Source organism: Sebastes umbrosus, chromosome 9 (assembly GCF_015220745.1).
Source record: "Sebastes umbrosus isolate fSebUmb1 chromosome 9, fSebUmb1.pri, whole genome shotgun sequence".
Classification (NCBI taxonomy): Eukaryota; Metazoa; Chordata; class Actinopteri; order Perciformes; family Sebastidae; genus Sebastes; species Sebastes umbrosus.
Genome location: NC_051277.1, coordinates 14,008,889 through 14,031,443, shown reverse-complemented (window position 1 = coordinate 14,031,443; position 22,555 = coordinate 14,008,889). Strand labels below are relative to the sequence as shown.

Here is a 22,555-nt window from a genome sequence, read left to right as displayed (position 1 = left end):
TTTTTTGCTGCATAACTATTAGTGACGTCACTTTATTGGAGGTGTTTGATTGTATTAAATCAGGGAAAATCTGTAAAATAACGTTTTTTTCTCTGCAGAACTTTTAGTGCCTTTACTTTATTGAAGGTGTTTGAGGTTAATAAATTAGTGAAAATCTGTAAAATAAAGTTTTTTTCTCTGCAGAACCTTTAAGAGCCAGCACTTTATTGAAGGCGTTTCATCGTAATAATTTCTGTAAATTCTATAAATAACAGTGTTTTTATGCAAAACCTTGAGTGAACATTTCTGTAAATATGTTGTTTTTGACATTTGTCTGAATAAGGATGTTTTACTTTAATTTCACAGTTCTTGTTTGGCAGCAGTGATTTGACCGTTTTTTAAACTTCCTTTTTTGTTTTATGTACATGTAGGAGACATGCATAAATAGCTTATTTTTGCAATCATTTACACAAAGAATATCAAGAGGTTTACATGTTGATTCAAACTTCTCAATCTAAAGAAAAAAAAATCTAAATGGAAAGTTTTTTCTCCGTTATGAGATTTCCCACCGAGCCCTCTCTGTAAAAACATAATGTTCAAATGTCTTTCAACAAGCTGATGAAACTTCCAGAAGCTTCACAGAAACAAAGTCTTATTTTAGAGATGAAATGAAACCACTTAGAGGCCCTACAATGTATTTTGATGGCACAGACTTGTACAGATGATGTTTTGTGTTTGATCTCACACAGAGAAATGGTACACTTACAGTAGAGCTCAGGGACTGTTTAGAGCCTTTCTCTGGTAAGAGGCTGCAGCGGCTGCAGTTAAGCAGAAGTGCTGAGAGGCCGAGCCGAGCCGTTTGTTTCATCCTGCTTTATTGCTGTTGTCACTTGTTTTTAATGAAAGTGGAGTCCAGTTGAAGAAGGGGGGATTTATTTGTGCCGACGCACCTCAGCAGGCCTCCTCAGCATGTGTGTGTGTGTGTGTGTGTGTGTGTGTGTGTCAGATTGTGTGTGTTTGAGAGAAGTATGTGCGTGTATATTCAGTGAAATTAGCTTTTTAGCTCACATGCCAAGGGCTGGTAGAGTATAAATTTATCTCACAAGTACGTTCACAGAATAATCTAAATAATTCATATACATTTGTCAGAAGAAAATATGAAACCCTTACCATTTTCAGTGCAGTTTTATGAAATATAGTCAGTACTGTGTTAATAGTATTTGAAAGTTAAAGTCGATTTACCTTTAAGTTACTTAGCTATACAATCTACATTTTTAATATTTAATCAGTGGATTTTCTTGTGTTGATTGGATGTACGGTGGCCAGCAGGGACACACATTAGCTGCATGCAGAGGACACGAACTGTGTGCGACATATTCAGATGTTATCAGCTGCAAAAGGTTAAAAAGCAATGAGGCGTGTAGACGGTATGTATTCGTGCAAACCTTTATGTTAATGAGTGTTAATATGTGTTTTGTGTGAGTGCGGTGCAGCGTGTGAGCTCCGTGCATACTGTATGTGTTCTTCAGTTTAACATGCGCGTGTGTGTGTTCCAATGCACGCCCCAGTGCACCTGCATATCGAGCTGGATACTTTAGCATAAATGGTGTGTGTACCGGTGTATGTGTGTGTGTGTGTGTGTGTGTCCATGTAATTTGGTGTATTTGTTTATTGAGAATGATTGCTCATTTGTTCCTGTATGTGTTTGTCCTCAGTGTGTTTATAGGTGTGTAGATTTAATGTATGCACTGTTTGTGGGTGTTGTCTGTGTACTCATTGATTGTGTCTATGCAGTGTATAGATGTCTCTGCATTTAGGGTAGCCTATATGTTCATCTGAATGTGTGTGTGTGTGTGTCCTTCTGCACTTGTACTATCTTTATGATGACAGATCGTAGCGGTTTTAGGGTTTAGGTTTGAATGCAGGTTTAGGTGAAGGCAGTGATGTGCGAATCTGCTATGTCCGTCATTTGTCAAGTAAACATTCCACAGAAAATTACCTACCATATTTTGCTAAACACAGAGGTCAGGTGATAATATTAGTCCTGTGTGAATCGGTATCTCGTGATTTGGGGTCATATTTTTTTGTTTTCTTCATGCCTTTTTTTCTGCCTCTTGAATTATGGAGGCTGCGTTGGCAATTATTGCAGTATTTTGGATGCAAATTCAGGATGTTCATCGATCTACACAGCATGGAGACCCATTCACTCCAGAGCAATAAGCCTTTGTGAATATTATATAAACATAAATTATAAATATAAATAATATATAGTATATTTTTTATGCAGATGTTATGCAGAGCCTTGACATTATATCCTCTGGGATCTGAGAGCGATACTCTGTATCTGAAGGGTCTGGATGGTTGAGTCTTTTTTACTACCTTTCCTAAACCATTATGGATGGATTAAACAGTGAGTTTCCAACTAACATGCTAAGTTATTGTTAATTACCGGGCTATATAAACTGATAAAATCTGACAGACAATTATCATTTCAGTCAAAATCATCTGTTACCTACTAAAAATGAGAAGCTTACTCTTGTCTTCTTTTATCTGAAATCTATAGGACTCATTGTATCGGGTATTTCGGGTTGTAAATTTCTACCTTGCACTGTATATCACAAGATCCCACCAAAATCCATCTTGTCAGGCCTCAAGTATGTTTGTGTCCGGACCAATCTGCGTCCTGTGAGGAGCTACTGGCAGCTACGGGAGTAGTTTAGGGGTGTGTGATGCAACTGTTCGTTTAAAACAACAATGGCGGCTCCTGAATAGGTTAGCGTAGCTGCACTAGCATCAGTTCTATCAGAGCTGGAGAGTATTACTTCATTGAAAGAAGAGCAAAGAATGGCACTGAAGGCTTTTCTTGATGGAAAAGATATTTTCGCTCTTCTCCCGACTGGCTTCGGCAAGAGTTTGATTGACAGATGGTTCATCCAATCAACTGCCATGTATTTTTTCAAAGTGCCTGCCCTTTACCAAACAGCTTCTAATGATGGATTTTCAGATGGTTCTGCGAAACAAACCATCTGTTGGGTCAGGTTAGATAAATCTGGCTGTGCAGTGCTATAGGATAGAGGGCTTAAGGGGAATAGCAACAGTAACCAAGGATCTCAGGGCTAAGCGAAGGGTCAACATCACATCACTAATGAGTTAAACGTTGTACATTCATAAGAAATACTCAAACATGTATAGAAGTACAGACATGTGTGTGTGTGTGTGTGTGTGTGTGTGTGTGTGTAGCTCAGGCTATTTGGCACACACATACCGAGGCAGATATAAGAGTGCAGCTCCAGTAGCCTGTGAGTCACTCTGCCAGCCTGTCCTCCATGACAGTTAATGAGCTGTCGCTTCTTCCTCCTTTCTGTCTTTTCCTGCTGCACCCCCGTCTTCTGTCTTTATTGGAAAGCTATAAAGCAAACTGTCTCTCTCTCCCCTTCTCTCCTTCTCTGGATGGTTATTAAATGAACTGCCGTGGCAGAAAAGAGGGAGAGAAGCAGAAGGAGGAGGTATAAGCTTCTCCTCCTCCTCCTCCTCCTCCTCCTCAGGTTTTATTTTGCGTCACGCGCTGCGAGGGACGTCAAAAGAAGACAAATTACGATATCCCTCCGCTCGTCTCCCTCCTGCCATGGATGCGAGAGAACTTTGAAGGAGGGATTTTGAACAAAGCCAGGATGCAGAGGAAATGTGTCAGAGGACTTGAGTTAGGCCTGAAAAGCCATTCGGAGAAAAAACACAGTGATAATGTAACACCAGCTGGTTTATGGATAAACCCTCTGATGCACTCAGACACATCAGAGCTTGTGCTCACTGGGTTTTTAGACTCTGTATACATCAGACAGATACAGTCAGGTAGTCTGCTGGGGTGATGATTTACCAAGACGCTTCTAGAGACCATTTATCTTCAAGTGCATTTACACCCAGTTTGTTTCAACTCCTGTAGTGCCAAATAAAGGGATCATTATATTATTTTTTTTGTTAGAAATTTAAGAAAATGCAATATGTTTTTTTTTTTATGAATTGTAAATAAAAGGTTAACAATTCCATAATACAAAAATCTGGGTAAAAATTGAATTTAAAAAATGTCGTTTGCAGCACAAGCAGTGCATGTTTACAACCCAGTGCTTTAATCAAGCCAACACTTACCATTACTCACTGTAGATTTCTCTGCACCTGAGTACCTTTTCTTGATACTTAAAGCCGTTTCTCAGCAGTGCGATGTCAAAACTATAGGCTACATACTTTATCCAGTGTCCAGCTTTTTGTTCTGTCCGGCTTTCTGGGGTGGCTGTGGTAGAGCAGTAGGAGGTAGAGCGGGTCATCCCCTAATCAGAAGATTGGCGGTTCGATCACCGGCTCCTCCAGTCCGCATATCAAAGTGTTCTTGGGTAAGATACTGAACCCCAAAATCAGTGTGTGAATGAGTATTCAGATGAGATCCTGATGGGCAGGTTGGCACCTTATATGGCAGCCTATGTCATTAGTGTGTGAATGTAAGTGTGAATGTGTGAATGCTGACATGTAGTGTAAAGCGCTTTGAGTGGTCGGAAGACTAGAAAAGCGCTATATAAATGCAAGTCCGTTTCCCATTTACGCTTTGAAAGCCACACACAACATGTATTATTGAGAACCTCTCTATATGTTGATCCACTTGTCATGGCCTGTCAGTTGGAACCTGTCCTGGTTCGAATAAAACCACTGAACGCCACATATTCCCATACAATAGCTTGTATATCTTACGAAATAGTTATTCCTCCTTTTACGTTTGTTTTCCTACAAATATCCAAAATGTCCACACACAACCTAACTTAGTTAGGTTTAGGAAAAGCTTGTGGTTTGGCTAAGAAAAACTCTGGAAGTTGCGTTACAAAAGTACAGAAGTAACGTGACATATAAATCAACGTTGACTTCTGGTTTCACACGGGGCACAAACGCCGGTCTCCTGGGTGAAATACTGGTATTTTTTGACCCAACCACTTAACAGAACAGCCTGCTGTACGTAATGCATGACCCACCATGTTTGTAGTTTCATGCATCAAATTCAGTAAGAGAAGCCCATAGTGGCACACTTGAAAAGCACCAGCCAGTTCCAGCATTAGTTATCTTTCACCTTTGAGGATATTGAACCTCTAATCCTGGCAGTTTAAGTATCTTGAAGTCTTCATTCAGCCACGGTATGCAGCTATATCTCTTTAGCTACTGCGGAACAAACTCATTTCCTCTGCAGGCCAGTTTCATTTGCCGCACTGGAAGCAAACCTGCTTGATTTAATATCTGAACTTTTTTTTTCCTTCCATCTGTATTACCTCTCCCTCCTCTCCTCACTCAGTCCTGTGAGTAATCTGTTGTTTGTTCTAATTAGATGCTGTACATGTAAGTCACGTATAGGGAGCGATCGCCTCCGGCTACCTTTAATGATTTTTCCCTCTTAACCATGCATCTTCAACTCTATGATTCTACTCTATGGCTTAACCACAGTTGCGTGCTCGTGTGTGTGTGTTTGTGTGAGTGTGTGTGAATGACTCTCAGATGATATTCCTCCCCTGTGGCCTCCAGCGGTCCTCAGACTGTGACAGGGAGAGTAATTGGCCATCAAAATAATCCAGACCCCTACCTTCATTCTCAGCTAGCCTCCGGCGAGTGGAATTAGACACTGAATTTAGCCAGGGACATTAAACACATCCTCTGTGTCCGTGTTGTGTGTGTGTGTGTGTTTGACCTTAAGTTATACGTGAACATGTATATGAACATGACAGTGATGAAGCCTCTTGATTTATTAAAAATACATTCTGTATCTAGCACAAATACCATTTTCTAACACAAAATGTCTGATGATGAGTGCAGTAAATGTAATAGGATTACAGTAATCACATTACACTAAAAAATGATATGCAGCGATCTAATTATTTCACAGACGAAGACCAGATAATGGCCCTTTGTCTACATATTTTATATTAAAAGTGCAGAGTTGCATTTTGGGGCCGGCCTGCTTTTTTATAGGAGCTATAATTATAAAGCATTGGTTTGTAACAGTGCCACTTTTATGATGAACGGAAAAGTACTGAATGCATATAACAACACTGTATGAAGAGGATTTAATGTATTTTTATCCACCGAAATGTTCACGGAATCTGTGCAAACTGTGGATTAAGTGCATTTACATAAATGGATCAGAAAACACCTTCTGAGTGTTTTTTCTTGTTGCTGTTCATGCTTCCACTTGACCTCTTTAACATTAGGATAAGTGCTGAGACGGAAGAAAATAACACTCAGAAATACTGAGAGTTTTTCTAAGCAAGGTCAAAGGAAAAAGCCAAAGCATTTTTTGAAAGACATCTACAGGTTCGAGACAGCTTCGAGGATTTTAAAACCAGTGAAATAATGTTGTAAAAAGATGTTAAAGGGACGAATTGGAAGAATTGCTTGTTAACAGTGACCTGTGGCTGTTAAGTCAATGACAGTCAGTGTGCTGTTGGTCGTGGTTGTGCTCCCACTACGTAGACGGGAGTGAGCATCGTTAGCTTACCTGTCCAATAAGAATTTTGCAAGCTCAGGGTCCATTTTGATACATAAAACCAAATGAAGGTCCCTCCATGAATCAAAGGCCCGGCCGACGTTGATCCTAGTTTTGCCCCGATGTCGGTCACATTCCTGTTTTGCAAGATGGGCTTCACAAGATATAACTTTTTTTTTTTTTTTATGCTTCTGTGGAGCTTGTGTTGGAGTCTGAGTTGTGGTGGGGGCTGGTCGTTTGTTGGCGTTAGCGGACTCCATTTCTAACCGAACGTTAGCTATCGTTGCACGCTGTTAGCCCCGAGGCGGAGCTGAAGAGATTAAAGGAACTTATGTGTTTGGATTTTCCAGGAAAAAACAGCCTGCAATTTTCCCATTAAAAGCAGTTTACAGCCTGATAGAGGAAACCCAGAAAGTCGCGGAAGGTTAGGTTACAACCTGTTCACACCTTGGCAATAAGAAAAACAATTTAAAAAATGTTTATAAACTTGCATACTGCACCTTTAAAAAAAATGTTTTCTTCACTTTCCTTGATTTCTTCCTTGGTTTGAAGTTCTCCTCAGCAAACAGAAAGAAATCCCTTGTTAGCACCTACTGAACGGGACTTCAGTCCAAGAGTATTAGTTCTGCAGTCTACTGGGTACATTGACTCTCTGTCATCATCAAACCAGCGACCACCTGGAGAAGAAGAGTCTAGAGGTGCTCGCTGTGATTTAGCTCTTAAAGCCAATATCATGTCCACTGGCTGACAGAGATGAGAGCCGACTGTCAGTTCGGCCGCCCTCCTCACAGCAACTCCACTCCAAGTAATCGCATTTGTGTTTGAACAACCTGGTAATGCAGCGAATCGATGGAGCGGCCGCAAAAGGCCCCCGCATGCTATTTACTTCCACTTTGAGTGGCTCATCTGAAAACAACCTTGAACGCAGCGTCTCATCTCTGACAGGAGAGTGAGGGCGGACTATTTTTGTCATTATGAGTTCCTTTGTAATGACTTTTGAAATGACTCTGTGTTTATTGATATCGCCTGACAGCGCTTTTTAAGTCTCAAAGGGGAATGTGGAATTGATTTTCTCGTTTCGAGTTTTCTGAAGTCGTAATGAGATGTTTACACGTTTTCCTTCTCAGCGACTCTTGAACAAACTTGCTGCTGTTGTCAGACAGTCGGACACTGTCGGAGTATTTCAATGCAGAGACTCACTTTCTTTCACTTTCTTTGTGTACTTCCTGCAGTTTGTCATCAACTCTCTTTACCTTCAGTCTCCTCTGCTCTCTAATATCTGGTTCCATACAGGGACTGAAACACACAATCCACCTCAGTTCGGGTTCCCATACACACAACGTGGAATACAATACAAGGTTGAATTGATCACAAGGTTAGAGGTGATTTATGGTATATTTGAATGTTTTAATCTGTTGCACCGAATTTTCAGAAGCCTGTATCTCTGCTCAAAGGGGATGATCTCAAGTAGCCTGGTTACAAACGACCAAATGTCGAAATGGTTTTAGCAATTCAAATATGCCTGGTGTTGTGTTCATTGACAGCTCAAACCAATCGGAGTTGTCGTCAGGATCAAGAAGGGGATGTTATTGTTGTTTGCCAAAGCCAGAAAAATATTCCAGAAAAGGCAACAAGCATGGATGAGATTGATGTAGCTACAACGGAAATACATCTTAAAACTGCACAATCAGTATTTTTATATCAATAGTCGATCAAATGACTGTGTGATATAAAAGGGGTCAAAACAGCAGATGATTATCAACAGCTCTGCAGTTCCTCTCAGCTCTCTGGAGTATTTCTATGGAGTTTTGGGGAAGAACTTAGCAGCTTAAGAGACAGATATTTTCTACGGAGTTGGTTGAGACCAAACCAGAGCTTAAAGAAGAGATATTGGACTGACATTCATCAGGTTGACACACTCCAATGAGATGATAATGTTGGTCTGTGTAACTGGATGTCTAATTGTGCAACAGTTACATGTCAGCTGTAAATGCTACATAATGTATATCAGTGTTGTGTTACAGCTTATTCCCCCCCACAAGTGGCCAAAAAAACAAACCATCAGCCTGTTTCCATTCACGTGTATTATGCGCATTTGAAGTATCGCATTAGAAAAGTTTACTGGCGGATTACAGTCCATGTGTAGCGCCAACTTCTGACCAAACTACGCTGTAGCTGAGTTTATTCGCTCCAAACCAATTGATGGAAACGCGCCTAAATTCATTTTCTTTTTTTGCGACATAGCAAAAGTTCGCTTAAAATTCGCTTGACAATTGAATGGAAACACGGCTACTGCAGGCTTGAAATTGGCCAATTCCTTCGATCGACATAACTGACAATAAGTGAACTGCTCATAACAACTGCTGGGGCAGACTAACAAACACAAAATCAGACTGATCAATGAAGTGAAAACAAACTGTTAGTTGACGTGGTGTCAAGTTCAGGAATGATTCTGAAATAAAACCAACACAACTTCCTGTCAATGTTAACAACAGGTAAGTTCTGCAGAAAATACAGTCGTTGTTTGGAGTTTCTGAGGATCTTATCTTAAATTGTTTCATCTTCTTGATGCGTTTTATTTTACTAAAAACATTTTTATGTCTTGCCGGTTGTTAAAAACTCTTTCTGATGAAGTCTAACTCCTCCGTCTCTTTCCCTCTCTTTTCCCTCTCTTTTCCCTCTCTGCAGGTCCGCCGGTAAACGTAACCTGCAACATTTTTATCAACAGTTTTGGGTCCATCGCTGAGACAACAATGGTAAGCTCAATTATTCTTTATATGACTTTGTAATACAGCTCGACGTGTAGATTTTTATATTATTTATTCGTCACTTATGTGTGTGTGTGTTTGTGTGTGTGTGGATGATTGGGTGGCTAATGGAAAATGTCACATCTCGTCGCCGCTCCATTTCGGCTTGGGTAATTTTGCCCTGAAAAATGCGATTAATTGAAACGATGGCGCCGCTGATATTCAGCGCATCCAAAGTTTCATTTTTATTTCCTTTGAAAAATGAAAAGCTTTCTGCCCTCTGAGTGTTTAGAGATGTCTCCGCCTCATTGAGCTTGTCTCCCATTTCAAACACTTCATTTGAAAGAGCGCATCGCTGCTGCGGCCATTTGCATAACAACGCGGCGGCGCTGCTGCTGTCGTGCCTGTTTGCGAGCAATGGGGGGAAATTTACGCTCATTCATTACACAGAAAATCCATTAGTGTTAATATAACTGAACCAACCGTCACAGAGCAACAAAGCCCAAAGCCAATACGATGACACTGAACTATGTGTGTGTGTTTATGTGTGTGTGTGTGTGTGTGTGTGTGTGTGAGAGAGAGCAGAGGTGATCTCAGCAGCCACGGCATCCATGATTGTTGCTAAAACCAGGACACATTCGCCACTCTAACCTCCATAAAACACATGAATCATGTTTTCATCCACCAAATGCATCAAGAGTGTCAGCTGTGTAAACCCTCTGCAGGGTCACAGCTAACATTGAGGACACAGAGGTCATATCCTCGGTGGTTTTCGGGGAAGAAGTCTGGTCTAAACAACTTTGTGTACAAATACACAAAAAAAAAATAATGTAGATTTTGAAGGGGGATCGTCACATATTGCCGCTGATGCTCTGGGGAAGCCTTTTGCATAGTATCTTGATGCAGAAGGATTGTGCGTGGTCAGTAGCGTAACATCATTGTAATAGGCCTGTTTAAAGAAGAACAAACAAAGGGAAATAGGTTGTTACGTCTCCAGTCTGACATCGAGCACACAGCTGATAGGTAGCCTACGTAGTTTGTTTACATGATGCAACAGAAGGACATATAACGGATTCAGTGTGGACACGGTGTAGGAAGGTGATTTTTCGGCCCCTGACAGTTTATGGGTCCCAGTGCGCCACAGTCAGAAGCTGATTAAGAAAATTGGTTTTCAGAGCCTTCAAAGGTTAAAGGACGGGGCTGGTGATTTTTCTTAGTACCAATCTGGTGAAAAAGGCTATCTAAAGCCTGACATATCTTCTTCCTCTGCGCCATAGAGCTCCATTAAAAATACATCAATGAGCCACACTGTTGCACTGGGTGACATGTTTCTTCATTCCCATGAACACACACACTTTAGTTTATTTAGACTAAACTCAATGAAGAAGAAGGTGATGGAGGAAGGAAGGAAGGAAGGAAGGAAGCCCTAAAGGAGAAGAGAAAGAAAGATGGAGTTAAGTGTATGGAGGGAATTCAGAAGAGCAAGTAAAGAAAAGAGGAAAAATGGAAGGAGGGGAGGAAGGAAATACATGAAAAGGAGGAAAAAAGGAAGACACAAAGGCATTTCTAGAGAAAGGGGGGATATCCCGATCTGAACCTCCCAGTACACACTAACACACACTCACACACTTTGAAACTGCTGCCCGCTGCAGATCCTCGTCATGCAGAACAAACTCCAGATTTTCCGTCCCGCAGAAGCCGAATCGATCATGTTGAAACTGAGGAGGGAGGGAGACATGGAGAGATGAAGGAAGGAGGGAGTAAGGTGGAAGAATGGGGATGATCAAGGGAAGAAAAAAAAAGAAAAAAATCTGTGTGATTTATCTGACAGGAATAAAAAGATTGGAGATTTGATATGCAACCCTGAGGGAATTTAACACGGCTCTAGAGATGACAACATTGGGCAGTCTGTCAGTCGGTCCACCACTTTTGTCCAGATTGAAATATCTCCACAACAATTTTGACACATTCATGGTCCCTAAATGATGAATCCTACTGCCTTTGGTGATACCCAGACTATTCCTTTAGCGCCACCAGTGGGTCAATTATCTTAACATCTACAGGATGGGTTGGCACAAAACTTTTTTACAGACATTCATGGTTCCCAGACAATGTATCCTTATGACTATCATGATCTCCTGACTACCACTAGTGCCATGAAATTTGGTTTTGAATGACGTTTCTTTTCCTGAGGTTTCTCCCATTTTTTCCCTTGATTTCCAGATTTTTCTCTCAAACTCTTCCTTGTCCAAATCGCTGATCTTTCAGGATGTTGTCTGATGTACGGACCATATACCCCGGTGAAAAAAAATAGATATTTGTAAATGCGATTGAATTGCTCAGATGTCATTGGAGCATCTGTTCCTCACAGCCCTCCCACCCGATTTGACAGTTATCTGGCCATTAAATAGGCATTATCAGTCAATATAAGCACCATAGATGTGGGTCAATAGGGGCCTATACTACGCCTACTATGTTGTAAAAGTGAAAGTGAAACTTCAAAGTAACACATTCTAACATGTTGTAAAACTAAATGAAACATCACGTTTTGAACCCAAACAAAAAGGGTTCTTTAGGTTTAAGCAACAAAACTACAACTTCTTTAGGTTTAGACAATAAAACTACAACTTCTTTAGGTTTAGGCAACAAGACTACAACTTCTTTAAGTTTAGACAATAAAACTACAACTTATTTAGGTTTAGGCAAAAATACAAACAGGTTAAAGCAAGAAAACTACAACTTATTTAGGTTTAGGCAATAAAGCTACAACTTCTTTAGGTTTAGGCAACGAAACTACAACTTCTTTAGGTTTAGGCAAAAAAAACCACTTTGTCAAGTTTAGGGAAAAACACTGTGTTTTGGGTTAGAAAAACCACACATTGTTGGTTTCACACGGGACACAAACCCCAGTCTCCTTGGTGAAAACCCATGTATTTAGTGTCCCATCCATCGTCCCCAACCTCCACCCCTTATTTCTCACTGTCAATACTGCCTGGCTTCTGCTTCAGTTCCTGTCATAATCACTACGGTCATTAGAAGTCGCTGTTGTGTACTTTTATACCTTCTTTCGGTTATGTACCATGTGAATAGATTGATAATGCCTATTTAATAGCCTGACAAGAGACTAATCGGCTGGCCCGTCACACAGAGCAACACGTCTGTCATGCTGAACTTCTGGCTGCTGAGACTGAGTTCGCCCACTGAAGACCACAGTCAATGTTGTTGCCCTAATCTCTTTAAGGCTGGATTAGAATCAAAAACAAAGTAGTGAAATAATTGGATTCATCAGGTTTTATCAAACCAGAAAATCCATTCTAAAGCCCCAGAGGCGACACAGAGCGAGCAGGAAGCTGAGGACGCTTCCTAGATGCAGGGATGGTGTTTGTTGCAGTGTGTGGCTCTCGCTTTAAGCTTGGATACAATATCCCTCCATCCTCGACGCACACACACACACACACACACACAGTGCTGCTGGGGCCGGAGCACAGTGATAGATGGAGTCGGTAGAATGGCGCAGTGCGTGTTGAAGTCCCGGCGGTACACGGCTTTATTCCTGTTTCAGCGCTCTCACCGCTCGCTGGCTCACTCACTCTTTCTCTCTCCTTCACACACACACACGCACACACACACACTCAGACACGCACTCAGACTCTTCATCCCTCTCTTCCACTCGTTTTCTCCCTCCCTTATTTCCTCTCCTTTTCAGAACAGACCTGTACTCACACCAGCCTCGCTAAACGTCTCTCTGTCTGTTAAACACACACTTGAACCTCAAACATTTGATCACCACGTTCTGCTTCACTCTCTAACACACACACACACACACACTGAACCAGATTGATGTAATGTACATATTTATTATTAGTGATAATCTGAAGACACTCATTATAATAAGGATAGATTATCAAAATGAAATACACCAATCAAATGGGTGCAATAACCTGCATTACCATAGTAAAAAATAACATTCTCTGCTTCTGACTTAATAATTCATTCAATTAAATAATGCTCCAATTTTCCTCCAGAATGCTATTAAATATGAGCAATGTAAATGCTTCTTATTGTGTCTTCTTTATATTTACAAAATAGTAAGAGTTGGTATAGGATACACACTATGCAATATCCTACTATTTGTGAAATTCTGTGCTGTAACTCTGTCACCACAGAGCTCTCCGGCTCTTTATCCTTCACACACGGAAACCTCAAACACTTTATTTCCCTTTGTCACGCCCCCACTCTCCCTTTACCACACACACACACTCAGTTATCTCACTGCTCATTCGTTCCCTCTCCCGCTCTATGAACAGGCTTTACATTGTGTTACTTAAAGTATGATTTGCCAGCCTTATCCCGCTCTCTTCCTGGATATATCAGGTATACTCTCCTCTCCATCTATCGCGGTTGTAGTCGCCCTTAAAGGAACACCCATTCTGAACGTTATCAGCCAATTAAACCTCCGTTATCAGTTGTTATCACCATTCTAATGCTTCAAACGGGCCAAACGGCACCTACCCGCACATTGTGAAACGGTCACTGTTTTAAACGTGGTTAACATTGTGAATAGAAACAAAGATACTTGTTTAGAGAAGATCATGGTTTGGGTTAAGTTATGTACACAAGTTAGGTACGTTAGGATAAGTCAACGTTGAGTTTTATTTTCACACGAGAGACGTACAGCAGTCTCCTGGGTGAAAGTCCTGTGTTTGTTTGACCCATCCATCCATCCGACCTCCTCCCTACGTGGACTTTGTCACTCTTAAGGCCTTTACGCACCCAGGGTTTTTTTGTGCGGTTAATTTTTCTAACTGTTGTTTTTGTTATGAGTACTTTCACACAGAATGCAAATATTACATGGCGGAAAAAGCGTCAATTTTCTGAGCTTTTGCACTGCAATAAACAGCCAAGTCGCCAGGAAAAAATGTTGGCATTGGACGTTTCTGCAAACCAGGGATACACTGACGTTTTTGCATTTGGTCAGAGCAAGTGACGTAGTTTAAAGAGTGAAAGAGACACTGGGCAGGTGGGAGGAAAGGTGGATGGGTCCAACAAACACAAGGCTTTCATCCAGGAGGCCGCTGTTTGTGTCCCGTGCATCACGTTACAATCAGCTGTTCGTTTGTGTCCCGTGTTCACAACGTTCAGTGTCATTTTCACTGTACAAACACTGTAGTTTTAATCCCAAACATGTAGTTTGTTTCTAAACTTAACTATAGTTTCGTTGCATTGTTATGTTGTTTCATTATTATTTGAAACACAAACCATGATCTTTTTTCTAACCTTAACAAGTAGTTTTGTTGCCTAAACCAAACCAATCATTTCACAACGTTAACCACGTGGAATTGTGCGTTTCTGCCAGCGTGATACGAGGCTGATATGAAACGTATTTATAAAACATATTTTTGGTTCAGAAAATTCGCCATTCGACGTATCCATTGATTGCAGAAATGTCCAATGCCAACAATTTTTCTGGCGACTGGGTTGGAATAAAGACATCAATCAATCACGTTGTGCTGAACGTACCGTAGTCTGTGCCAGGACGGCAAACTTTATTACTCCTTTCAACCTTGACAAAGGCAGCGCAGAGCAGATCCACTCCCTCTGTTCTTACCTTTCACAATAAAATGCCAGTCCTCCCCATTAATTTGAATGTGCGTAGTGTGTTTAGGCTATGGCGGTGGGAACAGCTTACTTTGCATGGCAGCTGGATTCTCGCAATGTCACATATCATATAAAAATCCATCTTGTGAGGCTCCAAGTAATGCATTGGTGTCTGGCAAGCCACGGACCAATCAGCACCTTGTGGAAATGATCAGTTTTGATTCATGACTTCCTGTTCTTTGATAAGAGTAACCGTGTTAACACATGAATGATATGTCATCACCCTGGTTGAATCTGTGAGGTGCCGCCTCAGTGTGTGATATAGTTTAAAGTAACAGGTGATTTTTTTATAAACTCTTGCATCATATTGCAGCTTTGACAGACCAGGGTTAATTACATCAGTGCTCGTTACAGTCAAACGTCTCATTTATCAAAATCACCTCAAGATCCAGAGAAAAGCTTGCTGTTATAAATTGGTTTGACATCCCACAGTGCTGCTGGTGCTGCTGGTGGTGGCGGTGGAGCTTATTTTGAGGCCACACAGTGAAAACAGCATCTTTTTTCGCTCTCAATGCAATGTTGTCTGAGCAGAGCAGATGTGCCGCCATAATGTGTGAGCCTCCGTAACCTCCTACCTCTCCTCCCTACCTGAGCAGCATCCAGGGAGCCGGCAGGATGTTATGACAGGCGTGGAATTAGAATCTAGCTGCTGCTGTTTCTGTAGTTTTTGTTGTTGTTGGAGGAGGAAGAAGACGAAAGAGGAGGAGGAAGATTGCAGTCTTTCATGCGTGGTTTACTGCCTGAGTTTAATACATGCTGAAATGAGTGCGGAATTGTGTAAGTACAGCATTTCCTCTGCTAATGGTTTCATAGCAGCGTGGCGGTGGTGGATGGTAATTTCAAGGTAGCACTTAACAGTCCAATGGCCTCATGTCAGGGTATTAAACCAGGAGTATGAACCTATACGGACGGTGTAGGAGTCCCACTTTTTACTGCACATATGCCGACGACCTGCAGCACTTTTTTAATAAACCTCAAACTAGTTGTCCGTTCACTCCAATTTTAAATTATCCCCTGAAATCAGTCATTTGCATCCTCATGCTGCTGCATCCATTCCCCCTCTCAGTTTATTAATGCACTAAATGTGCATCCATCTGCAGCCATGAAGAGCCTCTGACCCATGAAGCTGAGGTTTTATGGACCGAACGACTTTCACAAGATGAGCAGTTTTTTCCATGTAACAATCTACTGTTTCATGATTGGCTTGTGAGGGATTGCAAAATAAAAACAGCATTATATTAGAACTGCAGTGTCTATAAGGCCAAGATGAAGAGACTGGAGGTGATGGTCTAACATGCCAAATACATTTTAGAATTAAGAAGAACAAATTTAGACAAAAAAAAAACGGTTAAAGACACAATCTGTGATCTGAATGTAAATGAAAGGGTACAAAAGTTAATGTCAGTATCTTGACAATATGAATTAAAGGTGAAATCTGTAATTCATATTGTCAAGATAAATTGGGGAAAAAAAGTTTGTTAACTTGTGTTTGGTCGATTATTTCTCTGTTGTTACAATGCTAATTGGCATTGTATTTTACGTCATTGGAAAGCCTGTTTTTACCATTGGCAGAGCATTTTGGCAAATTTTTCTTGGGCGCTACCCACATAATCAGCTGTGCTGCTCATCCCACAAATGCATGATCCTTACAAGTTGGACATCATTCTGAAGGTAAATAAACAGGCTTTCCAACGATGTAAAATACAATGCCAATTAGCATTGTAACAACAGAGAAATAATCCACCCAACACAAGTTTACGAACTTTTTTTCCCCAGTTTATATATATTGTCTGCTATCACTAAACCTGAGTTTATAATGTTTTCTGTTTTTTTTATTATAACAGTTATTTTTGTAAAATTGGTATTAGTAGTATTAATGTAGGATATAAGAATCATAGAAGCATCATGTTATGTAGAATGGTACTGATGTAAGATAAGTGTAGCTGCAGGATGCCAGAGTTTCTTGAAGGAGACATAAAGAATAAAGAACAGACGCTGAAGGGTTCAACAACATCACACCAATTAGCTGTGTAAAAAGACAGGCTTGTGTGACCACTGAATTCATAAATATCTTTGCCTTTAGCAACTCCGTAAAGGCAGTCATTGTATTTATACGCATTCCCGTGAGACCGGGTTGCCTAAACATAACTGCGACCATTTCATGTTAACGACGTGTCGTGAAATGACACCAGAAAAAAAGCCTAAAATGCGTTATCATGACGCACGAATGTCCTTAAAAGTTGCGTGCTTTATTCACCTTCCCATGAGCTCACGTTGGTAAAGACCACTTCCTCTCGACTTTTGCTCTTTCCAAGCCGGTGTCAAACCGCGGGCGGGTGTATGACTGATGATCATGGCGTGGGCCCGCTCCTCTCCTCTGTATTCCCTCGTTCCCTCTCTCCATCGACAGGCGCTCCTCATCTCCGCGCCATTTCAGGTTATTTATCATATTCTCAAGCAGAAGAAAAGGCGACTCCTTCTCGAAAGGTCATGCTCATTTGTTTCATGTGAGATATTCCGTCTAATCAGCAGTGATAAACGGCGAAGGGTCTCACTGAGGCTGATTGCCATGTGACTGTATTTCACACACACACACACACATGCAGGAGTGTGGCTGATTGCTCCTCTAAATGCCACCCGCTGGGGCTGCTGGCATGGCCGTGCCTCGTCCCCGCGATGCATTTCTGCTACGCCACGTAGTTTAATGATGGCTCCAGCCTGGCCGGAGTGGCCGAGCTCCATATTCTGAGAATAATTGACAATTAGGGGGATGGAGGGGCGAGCTAAATGCCACCCCTCGCTGAATAAAGACACTCCATCTCAGACTGTGAAGCAGGGAATGGAAAGCGGGCGGTGAAGGTTATAAAATAAAGCTCTGAAGGATCAACAGTTAACACTTCTACCTGGATTGACTCTTAATTTCAAGCCTAACATTAACATAACGCTAGTTCTAACCCTCAAAACAACCATTAGAGGTGATGATGGAGGAGCACACGAAATGTCACAATTAGTCCTTTTGTTTTAACGCTTGACAGGTGACCTCTTGCTGTTTTGAGAGTAATGACTGACAAAGTTGAAAGTTACAATGACTTAGATTGCCCAGTTTCATTTAGTGTTCTTTATCATTAATTTAAGTCAAATATTTAAGATGAGAAAACTGAAAAAGTGTCTTATTCACCAATAAACACACAATTTATTCAATTTAAATGCCATGACAGCAATAAAACACACATTGTCTGTTGTTGCCATACAAAACATTCAATGTACCGTATCCTAAAAAATATATTTTTATAGATTTAGTCAGGTCAGGCCAGCCAAAACTATAAAAACAATCTGATATGAATAGTTTTCAAGGTCATTTTTCCCCAAAATCCCCATATTTGCAAAAATTGTTCTCACTCTAAAACACAAATTGATCCTTGCAATAGTAGAAGTGCAGGAATACACACATTTGTGCAGGCACCCACACAGTCAGACCTGTAGATGTATTGATCTTTCAGTTAAACGGCGGAGGCTGGAGGTTTTAAAGCCGCATGTGGTGGAGGTTCATCTCCACGCTGCGGTCTGGATTTAACCTCCATTGGCTCCGATTTCCAGCTGGATGAAACCTTTTAAAACCGAGACTGAACTCTGAATCTGTGAATCTTTGATTCCGATCAGTAAAGCAAAGATCAGCTTTCACTGAGTCAAAAATCAAACATTTTGACTGCAGTCTAAAATACGCTGTTTTACATGATTCAGGATAATAGACAGAAGGCTTTATTCACTAAACCTTTATACTCACAGATTCGGTTAGGTTTAGGGTTCGGGCTACTTGGATTAAGAAGTCTTGTGGGATTCATGAATGAAAATATGTGAAGGCATGAACAAAATATATCAGTGGCCCGTACCAAACAAACTCAAAAACAACCCAAACAAAAAGGGTTTTTCTTCATATGAAATGATGGAGTATGTCAGTTTTTAAACACCTGACTTAAATTCTGTATCCACTGTGTTTGAGAATCATGTCCCAACGTGCTGCTAATGTGACCGTCAAACTATCAACAGATGCTATATTTTGTCGGTTTTCTTGTTCATTCTGATATTTAGTTTCTCCTGGATGAAAGCTCTGTGTTGTTTCATCAGCACTAAAGGGTGCCTTGTGCATCTGTATTGAACGCCGACGGCCATGACAAAGCATCGGTATTTGACGCCCTGGAAATGAGATCGGGCTGGAGAATCATGTCCCAATGTGCTGCTCATGTGTCCTGTCAAACTATCACCAGATGTTTGTTTTTTTTGTTGTTTTGTTTTTCACGTTCATTCATTCATTTAGTTTCAGTCTTTTCAGTTACTCTTAATATGGTCCGCCAAGGATTCCTGCCCTCATGCAAGATTTAAAACAGAAAATAAGACAGCATTTGTCGATGAGGAAGGACATGAAATTGCCCAACAACAACAACAAACCATGGCCACACACTCATGTACTGTAGTTGATTCTGGATAGGTTTAAAGTCACAAAGGAAAGGCTTTATCCATTGCTCCTTAGAAATCCATCGTCTTCATCGCAAAAACAACCCCGAAACTGCACAGAAGCACTCGCTATTATCTCTTCTTTGAAGGCTCTGTGACGAATGAATCTCCTGTTCATCTTTCCCGTCTGACTGTCCTCTATCTCCTGTTCATCTTTCCCTTCTGACTGTCTTCCACTGTATCTCTCCATCTCCCTGTGTAAGACTAAAGAGGGAGCAGCAACTCCATGACCTTCAGCTGCCGTCCAGCTTTGTACCAGGCCAACTCTCCACACATCCATCTGCCTGTCTGTGCATCCCTCTATTTCTGGAAACTTCCCTCTTTTGTGTGGTTTTACTGTTGCGGGGGTGGAGGGGTAAAAAATAGCTCTTTAAAACCACACCTTAAAAAGTGCTTTATCAATCAAACCACAGCGGACACAAGCCTCCAAGAAAAAGAATAAGAATAGAGAGTAAAAGCTGCTAAAGGCCGAGTCGGCTGTAGCCTTTTAAAGGCTACGGAGGATCTGAGGCTGCATGCACACTGACTCACAGGCACGGAAAAAGATCTCAGATATATGGCTCCGGGCCACAACTCACCCTGATCAGTAAAATCTCTTACAGTCACATAAAGGAGAAAATGACATATGGATGAAGACCCATAACCACCTGCTCGTCCAACCGTAATATCCTGTCCATCACTCCATCTCTACGTCTGCCGGTATCTGTCGATAAATTCCTCCGTATGGAGCTACAGCATCTCGAGTCAGCAGTGCAGTGACCCCTGATGAGCCTTTTTTCTTTTTTTTCCTCCTTTTCCCCTTTTCTTTTTAAAGGGAACTTCTCCCTGCGGATACATTTTACATTCTTCTGTTCAAGGTGTTTCTGGGATTTATGCTTTATGACTTTCGCTGGTTCGTTGTAATTTATTTTTCTCTGCCGAATCAATTTCCCTCCAACGTGCCTCGTCTGCTTCAGAGAGACTCTGGACCTCCAGAGAATGCAGCCGTAGTAGTCGAACGTGGAGAGAGCAGCAGTGATGATAGTGAGGGTAGAATATGAGATTTTACAATCAAGAAAACTGTTCATCTGTGTAGCTGCTCATTGGTGCCTGAGCAAAGGAGCAAGCTGCAGCTGCACCCTCACTACCAGACTTGGGGGAGCAAGTGTGTGTTTCTTGCATTCACAATTTTTGATCATACAACTGTTATTAAATATTAGAGCTAGTTTGTAGGGGCCACAGAGATATACAGTAGGTGCTGGGAATCTGGTATGTGAATTTATGTAATTCTTTTATTTATTTATATTTATTTATATTTTTACTATTATTATTTTTGTTTCTTATTTATTTATTTTTTTATCCTCCCTTGTTTTTGAATACTTTGTTTTTCAATTTACAGTTACGATATGTTATTGTATGTGCATATTATTTAGGTTGTTGTAGTAATTTTCCTTAAGGAAACAATAAAAACCATGATTAAAAAAAGAAGAATAATACTAATAAAACATTTGAGCTTGTTTGGATAAAAACATGTCATATCTGGCTTTTTCATATGTAGTATATGAATTAAAAATTGCATTTCCCATCGTTACCTTAGCCGTTTTCTCATGAACTCAAAACAATGTCCGGAGAAATAGGTCCAGACATACGCTGCGGTTGTAAACCGGCACTTTGAAGCTTTTCATCCTAAATAAAAACCACTTTTATTTGACAAGAAATCATAGGAAGTCCTCTCTCCTATTAGCGCTATAATGGCACTTTCAGGTGTTAATTAAAATAAAACTTTCTTGCCATACCTCCCCTAGCCAGTCACTAATCTTGCACCCCCACTTTTAACTAAAACTAGGCACCATGTGTCTGCTGCATTGGTTTCTGGTCTGTTTCCTGCTCCTGTGGGTGTAGAAATTGTCCTCCTTTTTTCTTCTTCTCTATAATGCTGCTCATCATCATCACTAAACATCATCATTTTATTTTTTCTCAACCATCCATCCATAACTGCAGAACAGATCTCTCTAACATCTCCACACCGTCTCTCCTTTTCTGTCTCCTCTCAGGACTACAGAGTGAACATCTTCTTGAGACAGCAGTGGAACGACCCTCGGCTGGCCTACAGTGAGTACCCCGACGACTCGCTGGACCTCGACCCCTCTATGTTGGACTCCATCTGGAAACCTGACTTGTTCTTCGCCAACGAGAAGGGGGCCAACTTCCACGAGGTCACCACCGACAACAAGCTGCTGCGCATCTCTAAAAACGGCAACGTGCTCTACAGCATACGGTGAGCGGGAGGAAGTGTGAGGTTTCACATTCCAACTGTGGTTTATTAAAGTGATTACCGCAGCATGGACACAAATTAAAGTCTCCTGCTCATATCCAGACTATTTCATTAAAAGTGCAACAACAGAATTAACTTTCAGGAGCTGTAAAAAGCACAGTGCAGTTGATATTAGTGGAGTATAACTGTTCAACGGTCATTTAAAAGAGATTTAACAGTAATAGAAAAAGTTTGGAGTCACAGTAGAAGAGGAAAGAGAACGGTAATATGTCTGGAGGTTATATTGAAACTATGATGGAGGATAGAAAGTGACTGCTCTGACTTCCTGTTTATTGCATTCCAAAGACCTTCATCTTCAGCGCTCTTATTGCATCAAAGTTGGAGGTTTTTATTTCCTCCAGAGCTCTACTTCCTCCCTCGTTTTTTTTTGTATCTCCGAGACATCCCATTCAAGGCTCTCAGAGTTATAGCCGCCTTCAGCCGACAAACCTTTTAGCCTGCCGGTGCATCCTCCTCTTCGCTTTTATTGCCTCTGCTCAGGGGCGAATGAGAATGAGACGCAGCAGCCATGGTAATCTACTCAGCCTGTTAGTATTCCAGCAGCGAGTCTAATCCGTTATCAACCTCAGTTTTCACCTTCATGTCCAGCAGGAGGAGGAGTGAGATTGGCCCTTTATAAATATCGTCAGAAAAGGGATGAACCTCTCCGCTCCCCCTCTGCCGCTCTCATTTGTTAACTTGACAACATCAGAATGAACCCTCCGTTGATCAGCTTGATCTCGGAGGCTACGAGGCGGCTCAGGATATTAAACCGTCCCGAGGGGAGATGGAGAAAGTGGGCCTTGTAAATGTTGTTTACTCTGTTTTTTGATGTTTATCGCTCAACAGTGGAGC

The 22,555-nt window shown here is 41.2% G+C and overlaps 1 protein-coding gene across 4 annotated transcripts in view; it reads left to right on the top strand.

Annotated features, from left to right (window-relative positions):
• Positions 1-22,555, top strand: part of glra1 (glycine receptor, alpha 1) — a 124,010-nt gene that overhangs the window by 54,569 nt on the left and 46,886 nt on the right. For all 4 annotated transcript variants that reach the window (XM_037780867.1, XM_037780866.1, XM_037780865.1 and 1 more), the window contains 2 exons: positions 9,179-9,246; positions 21,441-21,664. In XM_037780867.1, the coding sequence (XP_037636795.1) occupies positions 9,179-9,246; positions 21,441-21,664 (292 nt within the window). The remainder of the gene's footprint in view (positions 1-9,178; positions 9,247-21,440; positions 21,665-22,555) is intronic.